The sequence below is a fragment of the Fringilla coelebs genome, assembly GCF_963513975.1.
Source record: "Fringilla coelebs genome assembly, chromosome: 8".
NCBI classification, from domain to species: Eukaryota; Metazoa; Chordata; class Aves; order Passeriformes; family Fringillidae; genus Fringilla; species Fringilla coelebs.
Window position 1 is genome coordinate 33,773,948 of NC_140066.1, and position 21,845 is coordinate 33,795,792.

General features: G+C 44.2%; 1 protein-coding gene across 1 annotated transcript; it reads left to right on the plus strand.

Annotated features, from left to right (window-relative positions):
- The first annotated feature begins 971 nt into the window (after positions 1 to 971).
- ABRAXAS2 (abraxas 2, BRISC complex subunit) lies at positions 972 to 16,047 on the plus strand. The gene is made up of 9 exons (XM_084210017.1): positions 972 to 1,055; positions 2,314 to 2,404; positions 5,301 to 5,337; positions 6,958 to 7,024; positions 7,435 to 7,625; positions 8,195 to 8,314; positions 8,988 to 9,072; positions 10,522 to 10,636; positions 13,873 to 16,047. Exons 1-9 carry the CDS (start codon positions 984 to 986, stop codon positions 14,340 to 14,342), a joined length of 1,248 nt encoding a protein of 415 aa, XP_084066143.1. The 5' UTR covers positions 972 to 983; the 3' UTR covers positions 14,343 to 16,047.
- Positions 16,048 to 21,845: the final 5,798 nt, after the last annotated feature.

The following is a 21,845-nucleotide window of genomic DNA, read 5'->3' on the forward strand; positions in this document are numbered from 1 at the left end:
AAATCAGTGCAATATTTATATTCTTTTCGATATTTATTCGTTGCAAGTGTCACAGACGTTATTGCTGTTACAAGGTTTATTGCAAGGCGTTTTAATAAGAAAATGAGAGTGATAAACAGCACTGCTGCACAGTTGCCTCCTGTACAGCTCCGTGTGTGTGAACTGCGATGTTCCTTCCCAATATCCCATCCATCGCTGCCCTCTGGCACTGGGAGCCATTCCCTGTGTCCTGTCCCTCCATCCTTGTCCCCAGTCCCTCTCCAGCTCTCCTGGAGCCCCTTCAGGCCCTGCCTGCTCTCCCTGGAGCCTTTTCCAGGTGAACAGCCCCAGCGCTCCAGCCTGTCCCAGAGGGGCTCCATCTCCCTCATCACCTTTGCGGCCTCCTCTGGACAAGGTCCAGCACATCAGTGTTCCTCACGATGAGACAGACATTGAGGGGCTGGAGCTGGGAAGGGTCTGGAGCACCAGGAAGGGCTGAGGGAGCTGGGAAGGGGCTCAGCCTAGAGAAAAGAAGGCTCAGGGGGGACCTTGTGGCTCTGCACAGCTCCTGCCAGGAGGGGACAGCCGGGAGGGTCGGGCTGTGCTCCAGGGAACAGAGACAGGAGGAGACGGAACGGCCCCAGGCTGGACCAGGGCAGGGGCAGGGTGGACATCAGGAAGAATGTCTCCATAGAAGTTGTTAAAGGTTGGAAAGGGTGAGGAGTCTCCACCCCTGGCGGTGTCCAAGGAACCCCTGGACGCGTCACTCAGTGCTCTGGGCTGGGTGACCGGTTGGTGATCGGTCCCAGGTTGGGTTCCATGGGCTCAGGGGTCTATTCCAAACTCAATGGCCCAACTGCTCCCGCAGTTTCCCACCCTTCCCATGCGGGTACCCCAATGCCCCCCCAGGACTACACTCCCCATGACGCCCCGCGGAGCCGCCGGAAGCGGGCGTGCGTCCGGCGCGCGTGCGCCGTGGCGGCGGCGGCGGCGGTGTGTCCGTCATGGCGGCGTCCATCTCCGGCTACACCTTCAGCTCCGTGTGCTACTGCAGCGCCAACAGCAGCGCCGACCACGTACGTGCCCCCCGCCGCCGCCCCGGGCCCGCGGGGCTCCCTCACGCTGCACCCCGGCCGGCGGCTGCGCTGCGGAGCTTCCAGGCCGCGCCGCCGCCGGTGGGGCCCGGCCGCGGGTCACAGCGGGCGGGGGCGGCCCCAGACGGACACTGCGGGGCGGGTTGGGGGGTGTCCGGGCGGGATGTGGGGCGTCCGGACGGCTCTCCGCGGGATGTGGAGTGTCCGGCATGTGGGGTGCCCCGGATGCTCCGCGGGGTACCCGGGATATGGGCTGCTCGGTTTGCTCCTTCCCGGGTAGGATGTGTGCTGCCCCGGCTGCGCCCTGGGATGTGGGGTGTCCGGGGTGCTTCTCCCGCAGTGTGGGGTCCCCAGGATGCTGCTCCCGGGATGTGGGGTGTCTGGGTGGGGTGCGGGGTTTCTGGGTGGGTGTGGGGTGTTGGAGCGGGATGTGGGGTCCGCGGGATGCTGTCCTGGGATGTGGGGTACCAGGGGTGCTCCCCGTGGGATGTCCGGGATGTTCCCGGGATGTGGGGTGCCCGGGCGGGATGTGGGGTGCCCGCGGTGCTCCCCGCGGGGTGGGGCTCCCGCAGGACGCGGGATGTGGGAGGAAAACGCTCCTGTAAAAGCTGCGTGAGGGACTTTTCCAGCAGCTGCGACCGACCACGGGCGCAGTGCAGAGCCGGGCTGTTCCCGAATCGCTGGGTTTTCTTGGCACCTTTTTAGCCTGAGCTTGCTCTTTTCCTCTGCACCTTGTGCCAAAACCTCCTGATTCCAGCTCTGTCTCCTTCTTCATTTTGGGTAGGGATGGAGAATAAATTAATATGCCTTAAAATTGCTTTGCTTTTAAATTGCCTCCTGGGTTTTGCAATCCCTGGCATTGGTCAGTGTCCAGCCCAGTCTCCACACTAATATTTGTGTAAGTCCCTGCAGGTTTAAACTCCTCTTCTATTGGCTTTGCTGGAGATTTTTCCCCCTTATATCTGGGGCTGAGCCCTCCCTTTTGTGATGTGTTTGCCTTGTGTGGGTTGTGTGTAGAATGTTCCTTCTGGACAGCCCATCCCTGTAGTGTTGTAAAAGGATGCTGGCAAAGCAAAAAAACAGCTTTGGTAAAACCTCAGGGCAGTTTCTACCCACTGCAGCTTAGATGTGTCTTTCAAACTTCATCTTTGTTTCAGTTTGAAGCAAAGAAAGTTACAGTAAACAGCTGCATATAGTGGATTTTTTTCCTATTTTTAATCTTTTTCTTTTAAAATTGCAGGAAGGATTTCTGCTGGGAGAGGTGAGACAAGAAGAGACTGTCAGCATTAGTGATTCACAGATCAGCAACACTGAATTTCTACAAGTGATAGGTAAGTGATGTAACTTTGAGATGTTCTGAAACAGACATTGCTCAGGTTTCATGTTTTCAGGAGGTTTCATTAAGAATTGTTTCTGATGTGAGACAATCACAGGGTGTGTCAGACTTCCAGGATCACATTTGCCACAGTGTCTGTGTGTTTGTGGTTGAGATGTGAAGAAAAGAAACAAATCTTTGCCAGTTACAGGGGTTTCATGCACCTCCTTTTATGGAGGAAGGATTATTTATTGAAGATATTTGTCTGCATTCCATGATGGAAAAATTACTGTGGGGAATTTCCTGCTTGATACAGTTGCCTAAATACAGCATGTGCTCAAAATAAAATTAATTCATTGCTTGATTTACTGGTACTGAAAGGGGCAGGTTTTCAGTAGCAGGTTTGGATGGATGGCTGGGAGTCGGTGACATCATAAACTGTCTCAGCAGGACTGGACCAGGAGTATTAGTCAGACAATTTGTTAATAAGCACAAGTTCTGTACAGCTGATGTGTTGTGAAAACTGAGCAAAGATCAAAGATCTTGCTGCTAAGTGTTGGTGAAGGAGATCTTTTAGACATGAGTGAGAAGCTGTTGCATGTTTGGTTTATAGAAAATAGGAAAGCTCTGAAAGAAAACTGCCTTTTTGTTTCTGGATATATAACCAGCTGTTAAAATAGATTTAAACCTCCTTAAATACCTGGCTTCGTGCCTGTGATCCCAGATAACAAAGCAGGGTGTGCATAAAGCTCAGTGGGAACACAAACAGCTCTGGGTTGACACTCAGATGTTATTCTGGCACAAACAGGTGACCTGTGAACATGTGCAGTGGCACCATGTTACATCTCAAGAGATTTCCCACCTTGCAGTGGTGATGGTTTTGTGCTCTGGGCTCCAGAAGGTTCGGTAGTTTCTTGTCCTGGTTAGTCCTGGTTATTCCTATGGGTAGTTAATTGACTGGGAAGTGTCAGTTATGAGCTAAATTTAAGAAGATAGAGGCAAGGCATTTGTTGTGTTGGCACATAATCACTGTCAGAGTGTTGCTGATGGCTCTGTGTGTTCAGACAAAACTGGCAGAGCTAGTCATTTTTAGGTTTTTAAATTAGACCTTGCTCTTCAGTGGTCAGTGATATTGGTTGTTGTTGGCAGTGATGTCACCACCTGCAGCCTTGGCCTGGTTTCCTAAACCAAGTGTTTGTGGTGTTAAAAATTGCTAAATTCTTAAATCACCCCTTTGTCACATTATTGGTTTACAGTGAGAATGGAAATTACCACTCCTGAAGACCTGCTGGTTATTTTTTTTATTTGCCATTTTTACTTCAATATTTGTTCATCAAAATTAACTCTTGGACTGCCAGTTCAGCTCATGAGATTGACAGTTTTGTGGCAATGTTGTCACAGATGACTTTTCACTTTCTTTTGTTTCTCCTTAGTGGTGGTGTTTCAATATATGTGTGTGTACTAGATACATATATATATAAATAAGTACATATATATATATAAATAAGTCAGTGTAAACCTTAAATTTAAAATGTTGGCTGCTTCATGGGGTCTGAGCAGGAGGCTTCTTGTTTCCTTTTTCTCAAAACACAAGGTCTGTGTAGCAACATCATCACCCAAGAACCAAGGATGTTGTTGCAGTCAGTGAATTTGCTGGAAGAAACTGATCTGACATGGAATAATTGTACTTACAGGCTTTGTTAGCAGATTGTTTTCACAGATGCCTGCATATGATGGTGTGAAAATATTAAGAGTTGATACAATTTTATATCAAATAAAGGAGTCAGTAACTCTAACAGCAGCATCCTGAGGAGTTCTTGCCAGTGAGGATGTGCAGTTTGTCAGGCAGTGTGCCTGGAATGGATGCTCAGGGCCTTGTTTTGATAGACAGCAAATATGCTGAGATGTGGATGGTGCTGGCTGCTGTTGTTGGGAGCTGTGATCCATCCTGGTGCTCTGCTGGGATGGCAGCCCCGAGCAGCAGGTGGTGAATCACTGCAGGGAGGCAGAGCCTGAGCAAAGTTTCTGCTGCTGCAGCTGGAAATATTTGTGCTGTGTGGTCACAGAATCCCAGGGGAGTTTGGGTTGGGGGGGACCTTCAACCCCATCTTGTTCCACCTCCTGCCATAGGCAGAGACACTTCCACCTGCCAGAGACACCAGGCTGCTCCAGGGCCTTAAAAATAAGTCATGCATGGTGTTGGAAAGACAATGTAAGATTGGACTTCTACTCTTTTCTCACTCTCCTCTGAGGTTGCTGGCATGTTACAACCTTTGCTGATTAAATAAGCACCTTAGCATTTATCACAACCTTTTCAATGAAAAAACATTGCCCTGACTTTTTAATAATTCATATAATAGAATTATAAAGTGTAGCTAAATGTTTTGAAATTGCTTTTAACCCCTTTTCTCATTAAAGTTTCTGTTTGCCTTGCCTATTTAAACCCTACAATGTATAATATTTCAGTGATTCCCTTCCCCATCCCTTTTTTATTCCTTGCTGCTGTAAGAAACAATGTATATGGATGCAAATAAGCTGTTGTGGAAAGGTGTAGAAAAAAAGAAAACAGAAATCAGAAATGCCTTTGTAAGGAGTTTGTAACTATCAAATAGTTTCAAAAGTGTGTGTTTGAGGCTCAGATAAATTTCTGTGTATCTGAGCAAGTGTATGCTTGCTTATTGAAATATTTTTCTATGTAAAAGGTCAAATTATGAAGTGAAGGCAGTTTTCTGTGTATGGTGCTGTGTCATCAAGTGGTGAGACAGTAAGGGCAGTGTGTGCTCTGACACAAATGTTTCTTGCTCAGTAGCTCTGATGTGAAAAGTTCATGCAAGATATGCCACTGTAATTTCTCTTTGCCTGGAGCAGTTGGACATATGTCACTTTTTTTGTTTGTTTGTTTGTTTTTGCAGAAATCCATAACCATGAGCCTTGTTCAAAACTCTTTAGGTAAGCTTCTTTTGTTGTCTTGCTGTGGTGGCTGCAGAATATAAAAATAGGGAGCTCCCTACAATGTATTAGCATTTCAAATGTCCCTAGCAGTGTTTGCTCATCTGATGGTTTTACGGAAACACATGCAAGTGGCACCAACCATGACAATCAAAGTAGGGGTTTACAGTTGTAGTGTAGCTTGGAAGGGGTTTATTTCTCCATCTCTTTGGATTTCTGTGTAGCTGGTGGAGGTAGGGCAGCAGTCAGGTCAGCTCATATCACTCTGATGATGAGGATGAATGTCAAAATCAATTTAAATTGTTGTAGTCTAGGCTGGCTCTGCCTGGGCCTGTGTGCCCTAACCCTGGTAACCTGCTGGGTTAACAAGTTGGTTTGTGCTTAGTGGTACCAACCTGCACCAACTAATTATTGTAAAATCTTCTAGCTTTCTAGTTATTTTTGCATTCTGATCTTCTGAAGTCCAGAATTTAAATTAAATATGGGGCTAATATATTCTATTTAACAGCTTCCATCTATTTACATGTAGATTTTCTTTATAGTCTTCACTTGTTACACAGTGTTGGCTTCTAAAGCACTGTCTAGAATTCCTTTTGAGAAGGAATTCCCAATTAATCTCCTCTCATCTTGAGAGATTTCCAGCCAATTAAGAAGACACAGTAGCTTAGACATTATGATTGACAGTGATTGCATTAAAGAGAAAAGCTGCAGTCAGTCACTTGCTGGCTGATAATTACAGAGAGGGTACTCTTAACCCAGTGATTTAAAATGCTGCAGACTCCACACATGGAGATAAAGCACAGACACAGAGTTGGATATCTACCAGGATTATAAATAAATATTGCAAACATGAATTGAAAAAATGATGCATATATAACATAGTGTCTCAGATTTTTCATTAGTTGTAGTCTGAGTTTTCCCAACAATTTACACCTTCAAGCAAATGGTATTTCCACCCTTATTTACCAGCCAAGCACTGAGCTCAGGATTTGGTGGTTTTTTTGCCCCACTGCCAAAAGCTGAAGTCACAGACCCCTAAACCAGAGCATTTTCCTGCACTGCTTTAGGTGTTAATGTCAACTCTTGAAACAGACCAAGGAGGAATCTATTTTCAAATGTTTTTCCTTTTATCATGCACTCTGATCTACCTGAATACTTAAAGCTATCTGCATTGGTAGATTTATAAATTCCTAAATCTGTCCTGTCCACAAAATAACAACATGTCAGGGTTTGGGTTCAGCTGTGGAAGCAGAACCATTTGGAAAGACCATGATTCTTTGAATTATTGCTGAATCTTTTGGCTTCAGGGATCCAGCCATGTGAGTGCAATGGCAGCATTGGGGCTCAAGAGATTGATTTGGAGTTGCATTTGGAATGGCCCTGCTTTCATTTCTTCTGGGCTGGTAGGCTTCTGATTATCAAAGCAGGGTTTTACAGAATGCTGGTCAAAATAAAATTGCACAATATATTTCTGTGGTAAAAGTAAGGCTCTGGAAGTTGCTTTGTATTGTCTAGAATGCCATCTACTTGTAGAACACTCAAAGTAGAAATTACTTATTTTATGTATAATATGTGTGTATAAACTATGTACCCATCTTTCTCTCTTCCTTTTTGTTCAAGCTTTTATGACTATGCAGGCAAAGTTAATGAGGAGAGTTTGGACAGGATTCTCAAAGACAGAAGAAAAGTAAGTTTTCTATCTTTTCCTCCTGTTGTAGGCATTAGAGTGTGTTTGGAAAACAAATGGGAAAAAAAAGGTAGTTAACTAGAATAAATACTTTCCTTCTCAAATCTGATGGTTTGTTTTGATCCAGAGCTTATCCTGTAGAGAAGTTGTTGGTTTTGTGGTGCTTAGACTAAACTGGGAGCAATGTCTAATTTCTCTGAAGAAGTGCAAAGGATTTAAGTGTAGGTTTCCAAATGTGTAGGGCTCAATTGACCATCTCAAACTCAGATCTTGAGGAATTCAGTTTGTTTTGTTGTCCTAAAGCTTTTGGGTAATGGTGATACCACAATATCAGCCCCTTTATTCTCAGAAGGTAAATCTGTGTCTCTCAGGTAACACTGTGGGTTTTTCCTGATGTGCTTTGATTGCAGAACGTTATTGGATGGTACAGATTTAGGAGAAACACTCAGCAGCAGATGTCATACAGAGAGCACATCATTCATAAACAGCTGACACACATCCTTGGAGTGCCTGACCTCGTCTTCCTTCTCTTCAGCTTCATTTCCACTGCAAATAACTCAACACATGCTTTAGAATATGTGCTTTTTAGACCAAACAGAAGGTAAGCAAACTCTGTCAATGAACCAGTCCTCATTCTTTGTTCTGCTTTTTACTGCTATTTTTAAACTCTTTAGGAGTTTGTACAATTGCACTTAAAGAAAGCTTTGTGTTTGTCTAATGATGTCTTGGGGTGCTTATTAATGGTGACAGGTTTGGTTTTGTTTTGGTGGTGTTTTTTTTTTTTTTTTTCTGCAAATAATTTATAAAATAAAATTAGAGTGAAGAAAAATTCTTTTCAATCTCTAAAGCATCAGACCAAAAAAAAAAATCTGTTTTAAGAGAAATCAGATGTCACTACCATGTTTCTTCTAGAGGATCTGAATACACCCCTGATAGTTTGCACATTATAAAGGTTCTTGGAGGTGTAGAGGTAGCTCTGTACTAAGGGGTTTTGATCCTGCATTTATTTTGAGCACAACTTGTAATATTCAGCTACTTTTATAACAAATCTAATGCAGAAGCTTTAAAAGTAGATGAGTTCTGATCATCAGAGGGATGGGATAATATCAATGCTTTTGTAAAGAATCTTTTTCAATTGAATTAAAAAATCTTTCTGAACCTTCTCTGCAGGTATAATCAAAGGGTGTCACTTACTATTCCTAATCTAGGCAACACTAGTCAACAGGAATACAAAGGTTCTTCAGTGCCAAATACTTCTCAGAATTATGCCAAAGTTATTAAGGAACACGGGTAAGGACTTTTCCTTTTTAAATGAAGTAGTCATCAAGCTCTGCTCCCTGTACCTCATAGAGAATACCACAAATGTGCATGTTGAGCAGCAGAAAACCAGTTCTGGAGGAGAGTGGTCAGTTCCCAGTGTACTTTTTCCTTGTTAGAATTAGATCTTTTAGAAGAACCAAGGGAACTCAGTGCACTTTTCAGAAAAGCAGAGTTGGTGTGGCCAGTCCATGCTGGGACCCTTCTGGCTGGAAGTGTCTGACCTGATTTCCACCACCCACCTCCCCAAAGAATTCTGTGTGCACTTGAACTCTGCCTCAGCAGCATTGAATTCTTGATGTTTTTCTTAAGTATTTTCAATTAAATGCTGTAAATTCAAAGTAGCTTTTCTGGCTGTTAACAATGAAATTTAACAAGCTTAAAGATTTTGGCACAAGTTTAATCTCATTCAAATGAGACTTTATTGTTCCAGAAGGAGTTTTGGAATTGAATATGCTGCTGTCCAAATTTTTGTTTATGACAGTATGGTACTTTTTTAACAATATACTATTGCTGAAATAGCATATTTAGCAATAAGATACATTTTAAAAATACAGTGATAGACTGCTTAACAGGAATTCAAAGACAGCATGAGCTAGAAACCTGTATTGTCTTTTCTCACTAATAATTTCTGCTTTCATTTTAGTACTGATTTTTTTGACAAAGATGGAGTGATGAAGGACATCAGGGCTATCTATCAGGTTTATAATGCACTTCAGGAAAAAGTACAGGTAACATCCTTTACTCCATATTGGTCTGTATATATGTGGCATTTTTTATTCATCCTTTGGTTAAAGCAGGACTGGAGGGGATGGAGATTTTTAGAGCTCATAAGCAATTATTATGAACTGTGGGAAAATAAGACTGACTTTGAAATTAAATGTTTCAGTTTTTCTATTTAATGTGAGCATTTGCAGTAGCTTCTGTGAAAGTGGTTGGTACAAATAGCACCAATTTTTTCTCTTTTGCAAGTAAAGGATTTGATACTTAGTGATTTATGGGAGGTGTTAGTCATTTTTAAGGGTTTGCAGTGAAGAGAAGCCCTGCTGAAGGCTGTAGGGATTTGCAGAGGTTTAAAAATGACTCCTGGCTCTGGGTATGGAGCATGAGCAGAGCACCATCTGTTAGTTCAAACTTGTGAACATTCTGTATGGAGCATGAGTGAATCCTGCTCCAAATGTGCCAAAGCATCTGAAAATGCCTGGAGTGTCAGCTCTGCTCATTGTGAGCTTGTCAGTTCACAGCTTGTCCTGTGTGAAGAGCAGCGGAGCTGTGCTGCCCGGGGAGCTCACACATCTGCTAATTGTGCTGGAGTCACAGCTTGTTCCCAGGCTTTCCCTGTGCATCTGCCCTGGGGAAATCGTGTCTCTGCTGGCTGGCTCCTGAGCAGGGAACAAGGAGCAATCCCTCCAACCATCCCCTGCACCTGCCTGCACAGGAGGAGCTGCTCTTTCTCACTGGGAAGTTGCACCTTCCAACCTCCTTTGGAAGGCAGACACTTCAGGCAGCTTCAGGGAATAGGAAAATTTCTCTTCAGAGCTGTATCCATTAGCTGATGGCATTGTTGTGTGATGCTGCTCTTGCCAGGAGCATGGCTGTCCTCTGTGCTCCTGCTGTTATTTCAGTTGCTGTCTGGAAAAATGGAAATGGGCTTCTTTAGAAGCCTGGAGAAAAGGAGGCTGAGGGGAGACATTGTTGCTCTCTTCTCCCCAGTAACCAGTAACAAGTGACAGGAGGAGAGGAAACCTCAAGTTGCACCGGGGGAGGTTTGGCTTGGAGATTAGAAACATTTTTTTCCCTGAGCGGGCTGTCAGGCATTGGAACGGGCTGTTCAGGACAGTGGTGGAATCACCACCCCTCATCTCATTGCACCCACTGCCATGGCAGGGACACCTTCCACTGTCCCAGGCTGCTCCAAGCCTCATCCATCCTGAATACTTCCAGGGATGTTGGACACTAACCAACTTTGGATCTTATTGCAATTCTCCTGTCATCATGCATTATTTGGAAATGCTTTTCCTATAATGCAGCAGCCAGTAAAGAAAACAATCTTGAGGTTGAGTATTTCTGCTGCAGTTAAATCCTGCTTTTAGTTTTGTGCTTCTTGCCTATTAATGTTGTCCTGAAACTATTTCCTACATTTTTGCCCAACCTTAGCATGTCTTACATTTTTCTCCCAGGCAGTATGTATAGATGTAGAAAAAAGTGAACGTGTTGTTGAATCTTTTCAAGCTGATGTAAACAAGTTAAAAAGGCAAATCGCACAAAAGAAGAATGAAAAAGAACAAGAAATAAGTAAGTTGCCTTTTATTTAACCTTTTTTTATTTTCAGAAGCAGATGCTGAGAGGAGAAAATGTTTTGTGGAGTTAAAATAATTGTTTTATTGCTGATAACTTATGGGAAAAAACATCCCATTGGGAAGGGCAATATGATGGATTTGTGTTGAAGACACCTGAGCTGTGAAAGTGTGTGTTGAAGGTATTTCTGCTGGAATCATCCAGTGTTAGCAAGCTTAAAATATAGCAGAGACAACACTGTAAAGAAAGAATGAGCGAGTCAGTTCTGGAAGTAACACAGGAAAAGATCAGTTGTAGGAAAAGAAACGTGGGAGAAAAAAAAAAGATAAATACTGGAGAGATTCCTTTTGAAGTAAGGTGCTGTGCTCACAGGCCAGGAGCTATCCATGGTTTTATAAAGTCTTTATTCCCACTCCTGTTTGCTGACTTAGTGGTAAAGATGTTTAGCACTGAAATATCACTTTTCAGTGTTGAGGAAAATGTTTGTAGGTGTTGTTCATCTTATTTTGCTGCTCCATAATTTCCTGAGTCAGTGAGCCTTGCTGTGTGAGCACATTTGGCAGATTGCCATGCTGTCCCTCCTTCCTAAAAACTGAGTGTGGCCTCAGGAGACTTTGGTTAGCAGTAGATAAGTTTTGTGAAGCACTTGGCTCCTTCCAAAGAGGCATTGCTGATCTAATTGAATTTGTGAGTGCAGGGGAAGACTGAAGGTAGAGAGTAAGGGCAGAGAACAGGCAAATGGGAAGTAAGATAAAAACCTAAATAATTCATAAGCAAATTACACATTTCAGCAAACACTGCCTCTTTTTGCCCATGTTTTGAAATTATAAGCAAATAATGAAATTTTGTCATTTTAGCCACGAGGTGTTTTTTATTATTTCTGTACCCTGTTACCTAAAGCAGTGTGTGACAAAAAGGTGGTTTAGGTGAGTGAACACCCTAAACTCTGCAATGGGTCTGCTGCTGCTGTGACTGGTATTTTAATTTTCTCCAGGCAGTGAGGTACTGTTATCACATGAGCATTTTAGTTAGCACAAGTTCTTCTTTGAACCTCAAAGATAAGGTAACAGAGCCAGGATTAGCCCAGGACCATTTGAAAGGTGGAAGTAAATGAGTCACTGCTGTTTCCTGCTTGGCTGTAGATGAAGTAGGCAGGGAGCTGCTACTATGGGGAAGCAGAGGTGGATATTTACTGTGACTGGAGCTGATCCCAGCACAGATGGGAAAAGCTGGGGGAGGAGGAGGAAGAGCAGTCAGTGCTCAACTCTGGGTACTACCAGGGAGATGCAAATGCTGGACTGAGAATTGATGCCAGAGCAGAGAATCATGTGAGAGGGCTGAAACAAGAAAACATGCAGCTTGGAGCTCTGCAGTATTTTTAGATGTGAGTAGTTAATTACTGAATCTGGCCTTCTGTTCCCTCACTTGCTCAATGCTGGGAGAATTTCCTTGGTTTTAGTGAGGAAAAGGGAGAGTTTGATTCCAGTTCCTGTGGGAGTGTTGTGTGAGAGCTTGGTGTTCCTACAAACCTTGGGTTAACGGGTTATGACTTAAACACTCTGTTATAAAAGGCAGTTGAGACTTTAGCTGCCAGATCACTGCAATACAGGATGTTCCAGGCTTTGGTGAGTGCTGTGCACTTCCCAGATGCCAGGAAATCTCCCAGTGCAGTTCTCCTGTCGTGGCCCAGAAATGGAGTGCTGTTCTGCAGCCCCTTGAGGGAATCTTTTCATTCCCAAGTGCTCTTTTCATTCCCAAGAGACATCTCAGTGACTCGGTTAAAGGAACTCTCTCCCTCCATGTGGGGTTTCTCCAGTAAAAAGAGCTGATCCCATTGTGTCCCTCACCTTACACATTCCAGTGTCAATTCTGGCAGGTTTGTTGGTTAATAACCCCCTAGGAACCAGTCAAAAACTTCAGTCTCTCCCAGTGCTTAACAAAACTTCCTGCCAGGAAGTTTTTCCTTGTGTCTAGTGTGCGATATTTAAATTTACCTTTCTGCAGCAGCCTCTTAGGCACATTTAAGAATAAAATGCTTTCTTCACTCTTCCCTACTAATCCCAGTTATTCCAGCCTTTCCTCTTAGGTCACGATTATTAGATCTCTGACAAGTCCTTATGTTTTGTAGCATTTCTCCAGTTTTTCCTATTTTTTAAATTGTGGTGTTCATAGTTACATACATTTTGGTAGAATTTTTAACAACTACAGTGAAATGATACATACCTGTATCTCCACAGCTGAGCACACCTCATGCATATTGATTTATAGTTTACATAAATCAAGTTTCTTTTCTGCAGAAGGATGCAAGTGTTCCTCATTTTGCAGCTCTTGCAGTTCATTATTCCTGTGCATGTCTTCCTCAAATTTATTTTCCAAATCAGCTCATTAAAGATGATTTTCACATTCCTGTTCTGATACCCTGTTACACTCCCAGCTATAGTTCCATCATTTAGATTTTTAATGTGAGTGCAGTTATTAAAATAATAATTTGAGGGAAGAAGACATGGTGATTTCTTTGGAGGTGTTATGAGTTTGTCCCCTAGCACAAGGGGCACTGAAAAAGAAAGTACAGAGTGATATTTTTAAGATACGATATCAAATATCAATTATGGATGAAAAATGAGTTGAGTTTTACCGAGTAAGACGCAGATGGAGAGGAACAGGCAGGTTGGGCTCTAGCACAGGTGCTTTTTGATGTGAGAAAGAGCTGAAAAATGCACAGAAGAGATGGAAACAGCAACAGGCTGTGGAAACATCCTGTAGCTGTGTTTTTTGGGAGCTTAAACTGGAGGAAATGATCTCTACAGGATGACTGTGCACATGAAAGTGTAGCATGTTTGCACTTGGATAGTTTATTTGCTTTCTGACTCATTTTGGGTTTGAAATGGGATCACTGGGATAATTGAGCTGATCCTGATGAGGTTCAGGCTGCACTGCTAAATTTAGGGGAGTTTGTCGTGCTCAAAGAGAAGGGTGCTGTGTTAAGCAAGATTTGATGTGACAGTCAGGGGTAGTGTTTTGATGACTCCCTGAGCCTTACATCAGAGATATGAAAGATGAGTAGAGCAGGCTGAGAGGACAGGATCCAGTGCTGGAGTTGGAAAGCAGTGCCAGGGATGAGCATTTGATAACAAGCAGAAGGAAAGAAGAGAGGGCAGGCGAGGTGGTCACAGCTCATATGTGGAGCACATTGCCAAGAAAGCATTAAGTCCCCCCTGTTCTTTGCTTTGTAGGAATGCAGCAGGCAATTTTAAGCAGGCAAATGCCAACAGATAACGTGGAACCCATGTTTGTTCCCCGAATGTCCTACACTGGGTTTGCTGTGGAAGGCTGCACACTCGAAGATTCCGACGTCTCCGATCCTCCCCCGCCCTACTCGGATTTCAACACAAGCACTCACGACAGCTCTGGCAGCCCTGGGCTCCTGGAGAGCAGCAGCATCTTCATGCCTCGGCCTCAGGCAGTCGGTTCTTCCAGTTATGTTTCCACAACTGCAGGATTGAAATATTCTGGCAATGGAGCATCCATGCCATCTTCCCAAAGAGTGCTCGCTGACAATGTTGACGAATCAGAAGACAGTGATTATGAGAATTTGCTTGAACCCACAGAGTCCTCTGACAGTGAATACTCACAGACAAGGGAGTCACGACCTTCAGCACATCCTGATGGTGATTCCAGGAACACTCAAACTTCTCAGATTTGATAGGGGGGAAAACACAACAAATCCACGTGACGCTGGTTTTTTCATAATTGTTACTGAGAGATTTTGGGGATTTAACCCGGAGGAAATGAACTACACAGGATTACTGTGCACACGAAATGTAGAAGACTTGCACTAGATGGTTTATTCACCTTGTGATACATTTTGCAAGTTTTATAATGGAATCATTAGGATAATCAAGTTGTACTAATACTGATGAGGTTCATGGATGTACTGGTAAATTTAGGCAAAATGAAATTTATAGAGATCTTGTAGCTTTTGTTGCCATATTTTCTTTAAGACAATAAATTGGGATGTAGTAACTAAGCACAGTTAGTCTACAGATAATGTTCTCAAATCAAAACTTACCTCTTGCACTATCATGCCTTGAATTTTAATTTTTGAAAGGGAATAATAAATATATCAGCCGCCTTCCGAATAGCTTTCTATGGTAAGCCAAATTGGCCTTTGCAAGCAAAGAAATTTTGATAATTCTGAGAAGCCTGATAGGAAAAGACGTGGTCAACCTCCTTCTGTGGGCATGCCCTCATCACAGGAGGGTTTTGGTTCGACATTTTTTACAAACAGAATGTGTCTCACTTCAACTGATGGTTGCCTTTTTTTCTGTAAAGGATGTTTGGGGGGGTGGGATGCCTGGTAAATCATCCAGATGAATGTCATAAATAGAATTATTCTGGTTTCGCTGGGTTTACAATGACTTTATGCCACACTAGCCTCATTTATTGTCTCATGTGTTCTTTTAGCATAAATATGAAGTGCACATACAGGAGTAAATGACCGGCAGAAGTAGTAAATTCCGTCATGATTGGACTTTGGAGTCTGCAAATTGCAAACATCAGAGACTGCTACTTGCATTTTATTTGCATCTGAGTATTGGATTTATGCTTCTAGATGAGTTATTTTATGTGATAAATAGGGGATAGGGTAGGAGATTGTTTGGAGAGTCCCCTGGGTTTATTACCTCTTTTCCTCTGGGTGAAACATGTAAATGATTATTTTAATTTGAATTACAGCTCTTGTCAGAAAACTGCCGTTTGGGATAAATGAAGTGTGGTATATTTAGAGAATTTCATGTTTGGATGCACTTACTTTTATTTAAATACTGCTTGTATGCTAACGTTGCCCAAAATATGTGAAATTGTGCCACTAAGAAGTTTGTATTATTGGACTTTATCCCTGATGTGTAAATGAGAAAATACACATTTTAAGATGAGGTTATCTGCAGCGTTTATCACTTTGAGGTATCAATAGCCACTTCTTCAGTTTACACCCAGAACAGCAAAGCAGTTGCTGAAAATATTTAAATATCTCAAATTTACCCACTGGAATTTTAGTCTTCTGGATCATATCCATAGGCAAAAGTCTGTTCATTGCCCTCTCCTTACCTGTACTAAATTAAGCAAAATAACTTTGGGAAAAAAAATGAGATGTTAAAATTGCCACTCTTCTACCAAGTGGTTCCATCTTTAAATATCAAGTGCTCTGGTTTTAACTATTTGACATTGTTCTCATTAGCCTTAACTGGATGGATTTTTGTCTTGGAGTGTTGCAATCCCTGGAGCAGAGACCTGGCTGTGGAGTCACCACCAGTGAGCACCTGTGGCTCAGGTGTGGCCGTGTCGATGCTGGAATCAGAACTGACAGGTTGGCAGCCACCCTCTTCATTTTTATTCTGCACAGAAACCTGCAAAATGTACATCTCTGAGAAAGCAGTTAAATGTGACAATAAAATCTTATTTAATCCTACCATAGATTTTAATGCTTGTCAGGTGCCACGTTGGTGGAGGAGCTCACTGGGAAGCAGAAGTGCAGCTCAGAAGTGGTTTGTTCAGGCTGGTCTGCTTGGGGGACTGAGGGGATGTGGCAGAGGGAGTATTCCATGCCTGACACATGTTTATGCAAGATCCTTGAATTCTGGGGTTATTTAACAAAAATGTTACAAGTTCTGTTTGGTTTTCCATGCACCATGTAGGTGGGACAGGTATGTCATTGTGCCTCCAGCCAGTGCCTGCCTGCAGGTATTTTCACTCACCATAACTGCTGACTCATAAGGACAAAGGGTGTGGCTTTTTTTTGTTTTTAATGTAGGTGATATTCTGGTAAAAATACACCTGCTTGGACTTTGCAGTTGACAGCCCTGTTGAAAACAACAATGGTGGGTTGTGGTCTGTCAGAAGGCCACAGGGAGCAGCTTTAGTCCTAAATTGTGGAGTTTCACACCTGTGAGACACCAGGGTGACTCCTGGACAGTCCCTGTTGGTGATTCCCAGGAGCAGGGCCTGTAGCTGTGTCCTCTGTCTAACAGGAAAGCAGCACTGAGGAAAAACTACTGAAAATTGGCTTCTGTGTCCTTCTGTTCCAAATCCTGGAGTTTTCCTGGTACAGTGAAATATTTTCTGGTTGATTGTGAGAAACCTGGAACTGCTGTTTCCTTTATTTCCAAATTTATTCCCCTTCTGACTGTTGATAGTAAGAAAAACAGGGATGCACCATATGGGAAGCCTCAATGAATTAGAGCTATCACATATGCTTACAAAAGGAAGCATCATCAAATATTTCTGAAATTAGCTTGGATTGACACTCTGGGAGTCTCCAAGTCCTGTCTTTGCTTATGGGATGGAACATGTTGGCAGAAAGACTTGTGAGCATTGTTAATTTTGGCATATTCATGACTGTGCAGGTTTGGAGTTCATGTCTCACATCTCTGGGGACATTTCACTGCCTCTGACATGTCCTGAGTTATAATGTAAAGAGAAGCTGTTACTGTTGGTGTAGCATCAAGATAAGATAAGCAAACTGATAAAACTCCTGTTAAGTGGGAAGATGCTTCTGAGAACACTGTATGTAACTAGAATCAGTCTGAAACTTTGCTTTTTTTGGTGCTGCAAGGTTTATTTTAAGGTTTATTTTTGATAACAGGCTTGCTTTACTTGGTTCTTGCATGGTTCTGCCCCTGAGCAGTCTGCAGATCAGCTAAAAAGGTGTTGGTTTCTGGCTTCCTTTGAGGTGAATCTTCCTCTGGCTTTCTGTTTTCTCTCCAATATCTATGGTTTCATACACACACATTTCTCTGTCATGTTAGATTTGGGGGGGTATTTGCATGTACCTTTATAGTGCTGCTTCTGTAGCTTATGGATTTGGGAAGAAAAGAGAATTTAATTAGAGTTTCATTAGTAAACTGGTAAAGTACTTGGGCACCTTTCAGGGCCTGAAGGGACTCCAAGAGAGCTGGAGAGGGGCTGGGGACAAGGGATGGAGGGACAGGACACAGGGAATGGCTTTGAGCTGAAGGAGGGGAGATTTAAGTGGGATTTTGGGAAGGATTGTTCCCTGTGAGTGTGGCAGGCCCTGGCACAGGGTGCCCAGAGCAGCTGTGGCTGCCCCTGGATCCCTGCAGATGGAGATGGATGTCAGAGCAGGTCAGCTGGATCCAGTAAGAGTTACCTTCAGGAAAGAAGGATCATCACAATCCCATCAGCTCGTGGTGTGGGTGGGTCAGGAGTAAATCCAGCAGCAGGCTGTGTGCCAGTGGAAATCTAGGAGATTTTTCCACCCAGGAAAGTAGTTTTTTCCTCTTTCTGACCTTTAAATAAGATGGTAACTTGCACATCCTTGTCTTTTCCCTAGGCATCATCCAGAGTAAACAAAACACCTTATTGCCTTTTCCAGGGTTATTAGGGAGAGGTGCCTGCTGAGCTCTGCAGAAGGAGCTCAAGGCCAACAAGGCTGGGAAAGCTGCTGCTCTGCACCACTCCAGGTCACTGCAGGGGTTTGCATTAATTATTTCCAGCTCTCCTGAGATCCTGTTGTTCCCTGCTCCAGGCTCTGCCAGCACCAGGGCTTTCAGTACTCACCTGGTATTAAAGAGAAGAGTTGGTTGTTCCCCTCACGTGGATTTGTGTGCCATGTATTTATTTCCTTTGGCTTTACTGGAGAAGGTGTTGGAAGGGAAATCTAAAAATCCACAAGAGACAAGTCAGTACTAAACACACAGGTGTTTTGAAATTCTTCCACTATAAGCCATATTTTTTTTAAATTTTCACCAATTTATTTTCCTTCTCAACATTTTGCTTTGGGCAACTGTGGCTTTTTTTTCCAAAGGAGGAAAAATAGTACTGCTAAAAGTTTTCCCTTCAGAAGGCCCATTTCTACCATGGGGCTTGTTCCAACAATTCTTTTGGTGGCAGTTTGTGATTTTTAACACATTTTCAAGAGTGAGAGGCTGCTGTAGCTGCGAGCTGGGATCATTGGCAGTCTGTAATATTAATAAGGAATAGCCAATTTTAGCCATAAATGGATTCATCTTAAATAAAATGTTCATACTCAGCACTTATGGGAAAAGTCCTTTAAACAGGATGATACCACCCAAATGCTGTGGCTGGAACATTTTAGCCTGAGCAGCCAGAGTTCCCAGCTGAGAGGTAGCTCAGAAGGCACTGCTTGGTGCTCAGCAAAGTTTTCATCTTAAACCTGTAGAGAGGTTTGAGTCATAGGCTATGGAATGTTTAAAGCTCTCTGCCTGCAATAATGCAAGGTTCTGGCATGCAGGAAGGTGAATGCTCTGCTGACTTTGGGCACATTAAAGTAGCTGTCACTTGTTAACAACAACCCTTAATGCAGGGGTGTTAAATTTAATCCAGCCTGGACACCTGGGAGAGCAGAAAGCTGAACTTCCCATGGGTGTATCAGCCATGCAAAGGGGGAGCTTTAATTCCCACCCAAACGGAGCCTTGGTTTCAGCAGGTGCTGTTGAGCAGGTCCCTCCTTTTCCTCCGGCATCGGCTCGGCTGACATCGCATCCCTGCTGGGGCTGGTGCAGTCCCAGAACACCAGAGGAATGTGGGGAATGGGACAGCCCTGTCCTGAGGGCAGGTGGGTGCTGCAGGGAGCCCCGGGAAACCAGGGACACTTATTTGAACAGGGAACAAGGATGGAATTGCAGAGAGCTGCAGTGACAGTGTCACAGCTGCTCAGCAGGACCTGCCTGCCCTGGGCACGCTGGATTAGGGACAGGATGGAGATCATCCTGCTCCCTGCAGCAAGGAGACCTCGGGCTCTTCTAATCCTTGAATTTCAGTGCCCCACAATAAATCCCTGAACAGAGACTGAGGAGAATGTTTGAGCAGAGGGACCAAGGGCCTGAGCTCCCACGAGTGCCCACTCTAGAGCTCCAGAGCTCTCACACTCTCATCCTGTGGAGAAGGGCTGCTAGGGTGGCATGAAGGATGTGCCAATTCTCCTAATGTCTGATCCAGGCATTTTGGTGGGATTAAGGCTGTTACTTTAGCAGCAGGTTTCTTACCTGTTCCTGGTGGCTGAGGGGGGTTTGCTCTTGCTCTGCCATTTTGACAGGCTGTGAATTGTCCAGACCCAGGTGAATCCGTGGCTTTGGCACATTTAAGGGGTCTTAACCCAGCAAGACCAGCCACGGTGCCTTCCCCTATTATGCATGCACAAAGCCCAGTGCTGCTATTCCCATTTTTAACTGCTCTCCTACAGGTTGCTACCAGGGAATGTTTGCTTTCTGAGCTGTTGATTTTGCACAAAAATCCTTAAATCGAGCTTTTATACCCAAATTCAAACGTTGCTTGTTGAGCCCATCTCCCAAAATGTATAATGTATCCGTGCCCTGCTGCTGGAAGAGCAGGGAGTTTGCAAGGAAAAAGGAGCAGGAAAAGGCAGTGAGGCTTTAGCAGGGAGTCAGTGAGCACTGCTGTGAAAAATCACCCTGTTAATTCTGGCAGTTCCCACTGAGCTGTTCACCCATGGAAAGGAGAAGCTGGGGAACTTCTCAGTTCATTTATCAAAGCACTTGCAATTCAAAGCAGGTGAAGCAATAAAAAACTATTGAGCAGTGAGAGATCATTTCTCCAGCTTGTGTGGGTGCTCTGTGTGCAGTCACCTGGGGACAGGGGCTGGGACTGATCCTGGGCACTTCTGTGCTGATGTTCCCCAGGAAGGGGATTGATTTTGCCAGATTAAAAAACAGCCTGGGCCTTCAGTGTGGTGGGAAGGGTAATTTCAAAACCAAATGTTTGTGGATGGTGTGGAATTAACCCCCAGGCTTTCGATGGGCTTGCCTCCCTCAAGCAGTGGTTTGCAGAGCCCAGGAGGTGCCAGTGGCAGCCCCAGTCCTGCAGTCAGTCCCTGTGCAGCTGGAGTGACCAGGGCAGATGAGGCAGAGCTGGGGGATTGCTTTGATCTTCAGCTTAGGCTGGCACAGGCTGCAGAAATCTGCCTGTATCCCAGAAATGCACCTTTGTAACACCCAGCATTGCAGGGAGAGCTGAGTGGTTCCCTTTATCCAGCTGTCCTAGAAACTCCACTGCAGCTTATTTCATGCTGGCCCTTGGGAATCACATCTGAGCACTCCCTCCTCAGCAAGGGAATCGGGTCGGAGTCGAGTCCCTGGTCACCAGCAGTTCACAGCACGTGGCTCCTCTACTTTTCTACTCTAATTTTCTCTGTTTCATGGTCCATGTCTTTGTCATTAAGTACAACTGGTTTGATTTTATTTTTCCATTGCATGGTTTGGTTTGATTTGAGGGCACTACAAAAATCAGATGGGGCAGCCACAGCTTTTCTGAGCAAGCAGGGCCTCCCCATCTGGGACTTTGCCTCGTGGGGACCTGCAGCAAGCACAGCCAGACCCTTCACTGCTCTGAGTCACAATTTCTTTATTCCTACTGTTTTTGGCAATGATCATTTTTGATACCTTTGGATAATTCTTAGCTGTAACTGCACAGTCATTGTGGGGGGGAATGATAATCAAAATGTCTCTGATTTGAACAGCCCGTGCTTTTCCCTTTGCCAGAAATACTCGTGCAGACTGACACCTGCTATTGTGCTGAGGCTCTTTTTGCTTCAGCAAACTTCTCTGCAGATATTTCATCTACTCTTTCTTTTTTTCTTCAGTTGCAGTTACAAAAGGCACTGACTCAAGTCTTTCAGAGTTGTCATTTCAAAAATGGATTCAGAATAACAAGGAAAAAAAAAAGTGTTTTTTTTTTCCAGGGGAAGGTGAGAGAATGCAAAGTACTGAAGTCAAGCACAACTTTCTACATGTCCTGGAAGGAGAGATTTGCACTTTTATCATCCCTTTGGAATCCACATTTCAGGATGTTTTAGGCACTGAGGAAAACCAAGCAGTGTTTAGGAAGAGCTGGTGCTGCATTCGGGGCAGAGGAAAGGCACAGACAAATTCCACCGAAACTGGAATTGCAGGAGAGCTGGGATGGCTGCAGGAGAGGCTGTGGGAGCTGGCTGGGAGCTGGCTCTGCAGGGACACAGAGCTACCCAAGGGACACTGTGGGACACTGTGGGACACTGTGGGATGCTGTGGGATGCTGTGGGACTCTTTCCCAGCCCTGTGCCAGCTGGTGTGCCAGGGAACTGGGATGTGCTGGCTCCATCTGTAAAGCACTGCCTGACCCACCCCCCTTCAATCAGAGCCTGCCCTGACAGCTGCTGTCTGCAGCAGGGCTT

Excerpts from the sequence above, each read along its gene's own strand:
- ABRAXAS2 (XM_084210017.1), top strand. The coding sequence starts at position 984 with ATGGCGGCGTCCATCTCCGGCTACACCTTCAGCTCCGTGTGCTACTGC. Across the intron at positions 7,626-8,194 it reads CTTTTTAGACCAAACAGAAG|GTATAATCAAAGGGTGTCAC; the intron begins GTAAGCAAACTC and ends CCTTCTCTGCAG. Across the intron at positions 8,315-8,987 it reads AAAGTTATTAAGGAACACGG|TACTGATTTTTTTGACAAAG; the intron begins GTAAGGACTTTT and ends CTTTCATTTTAG.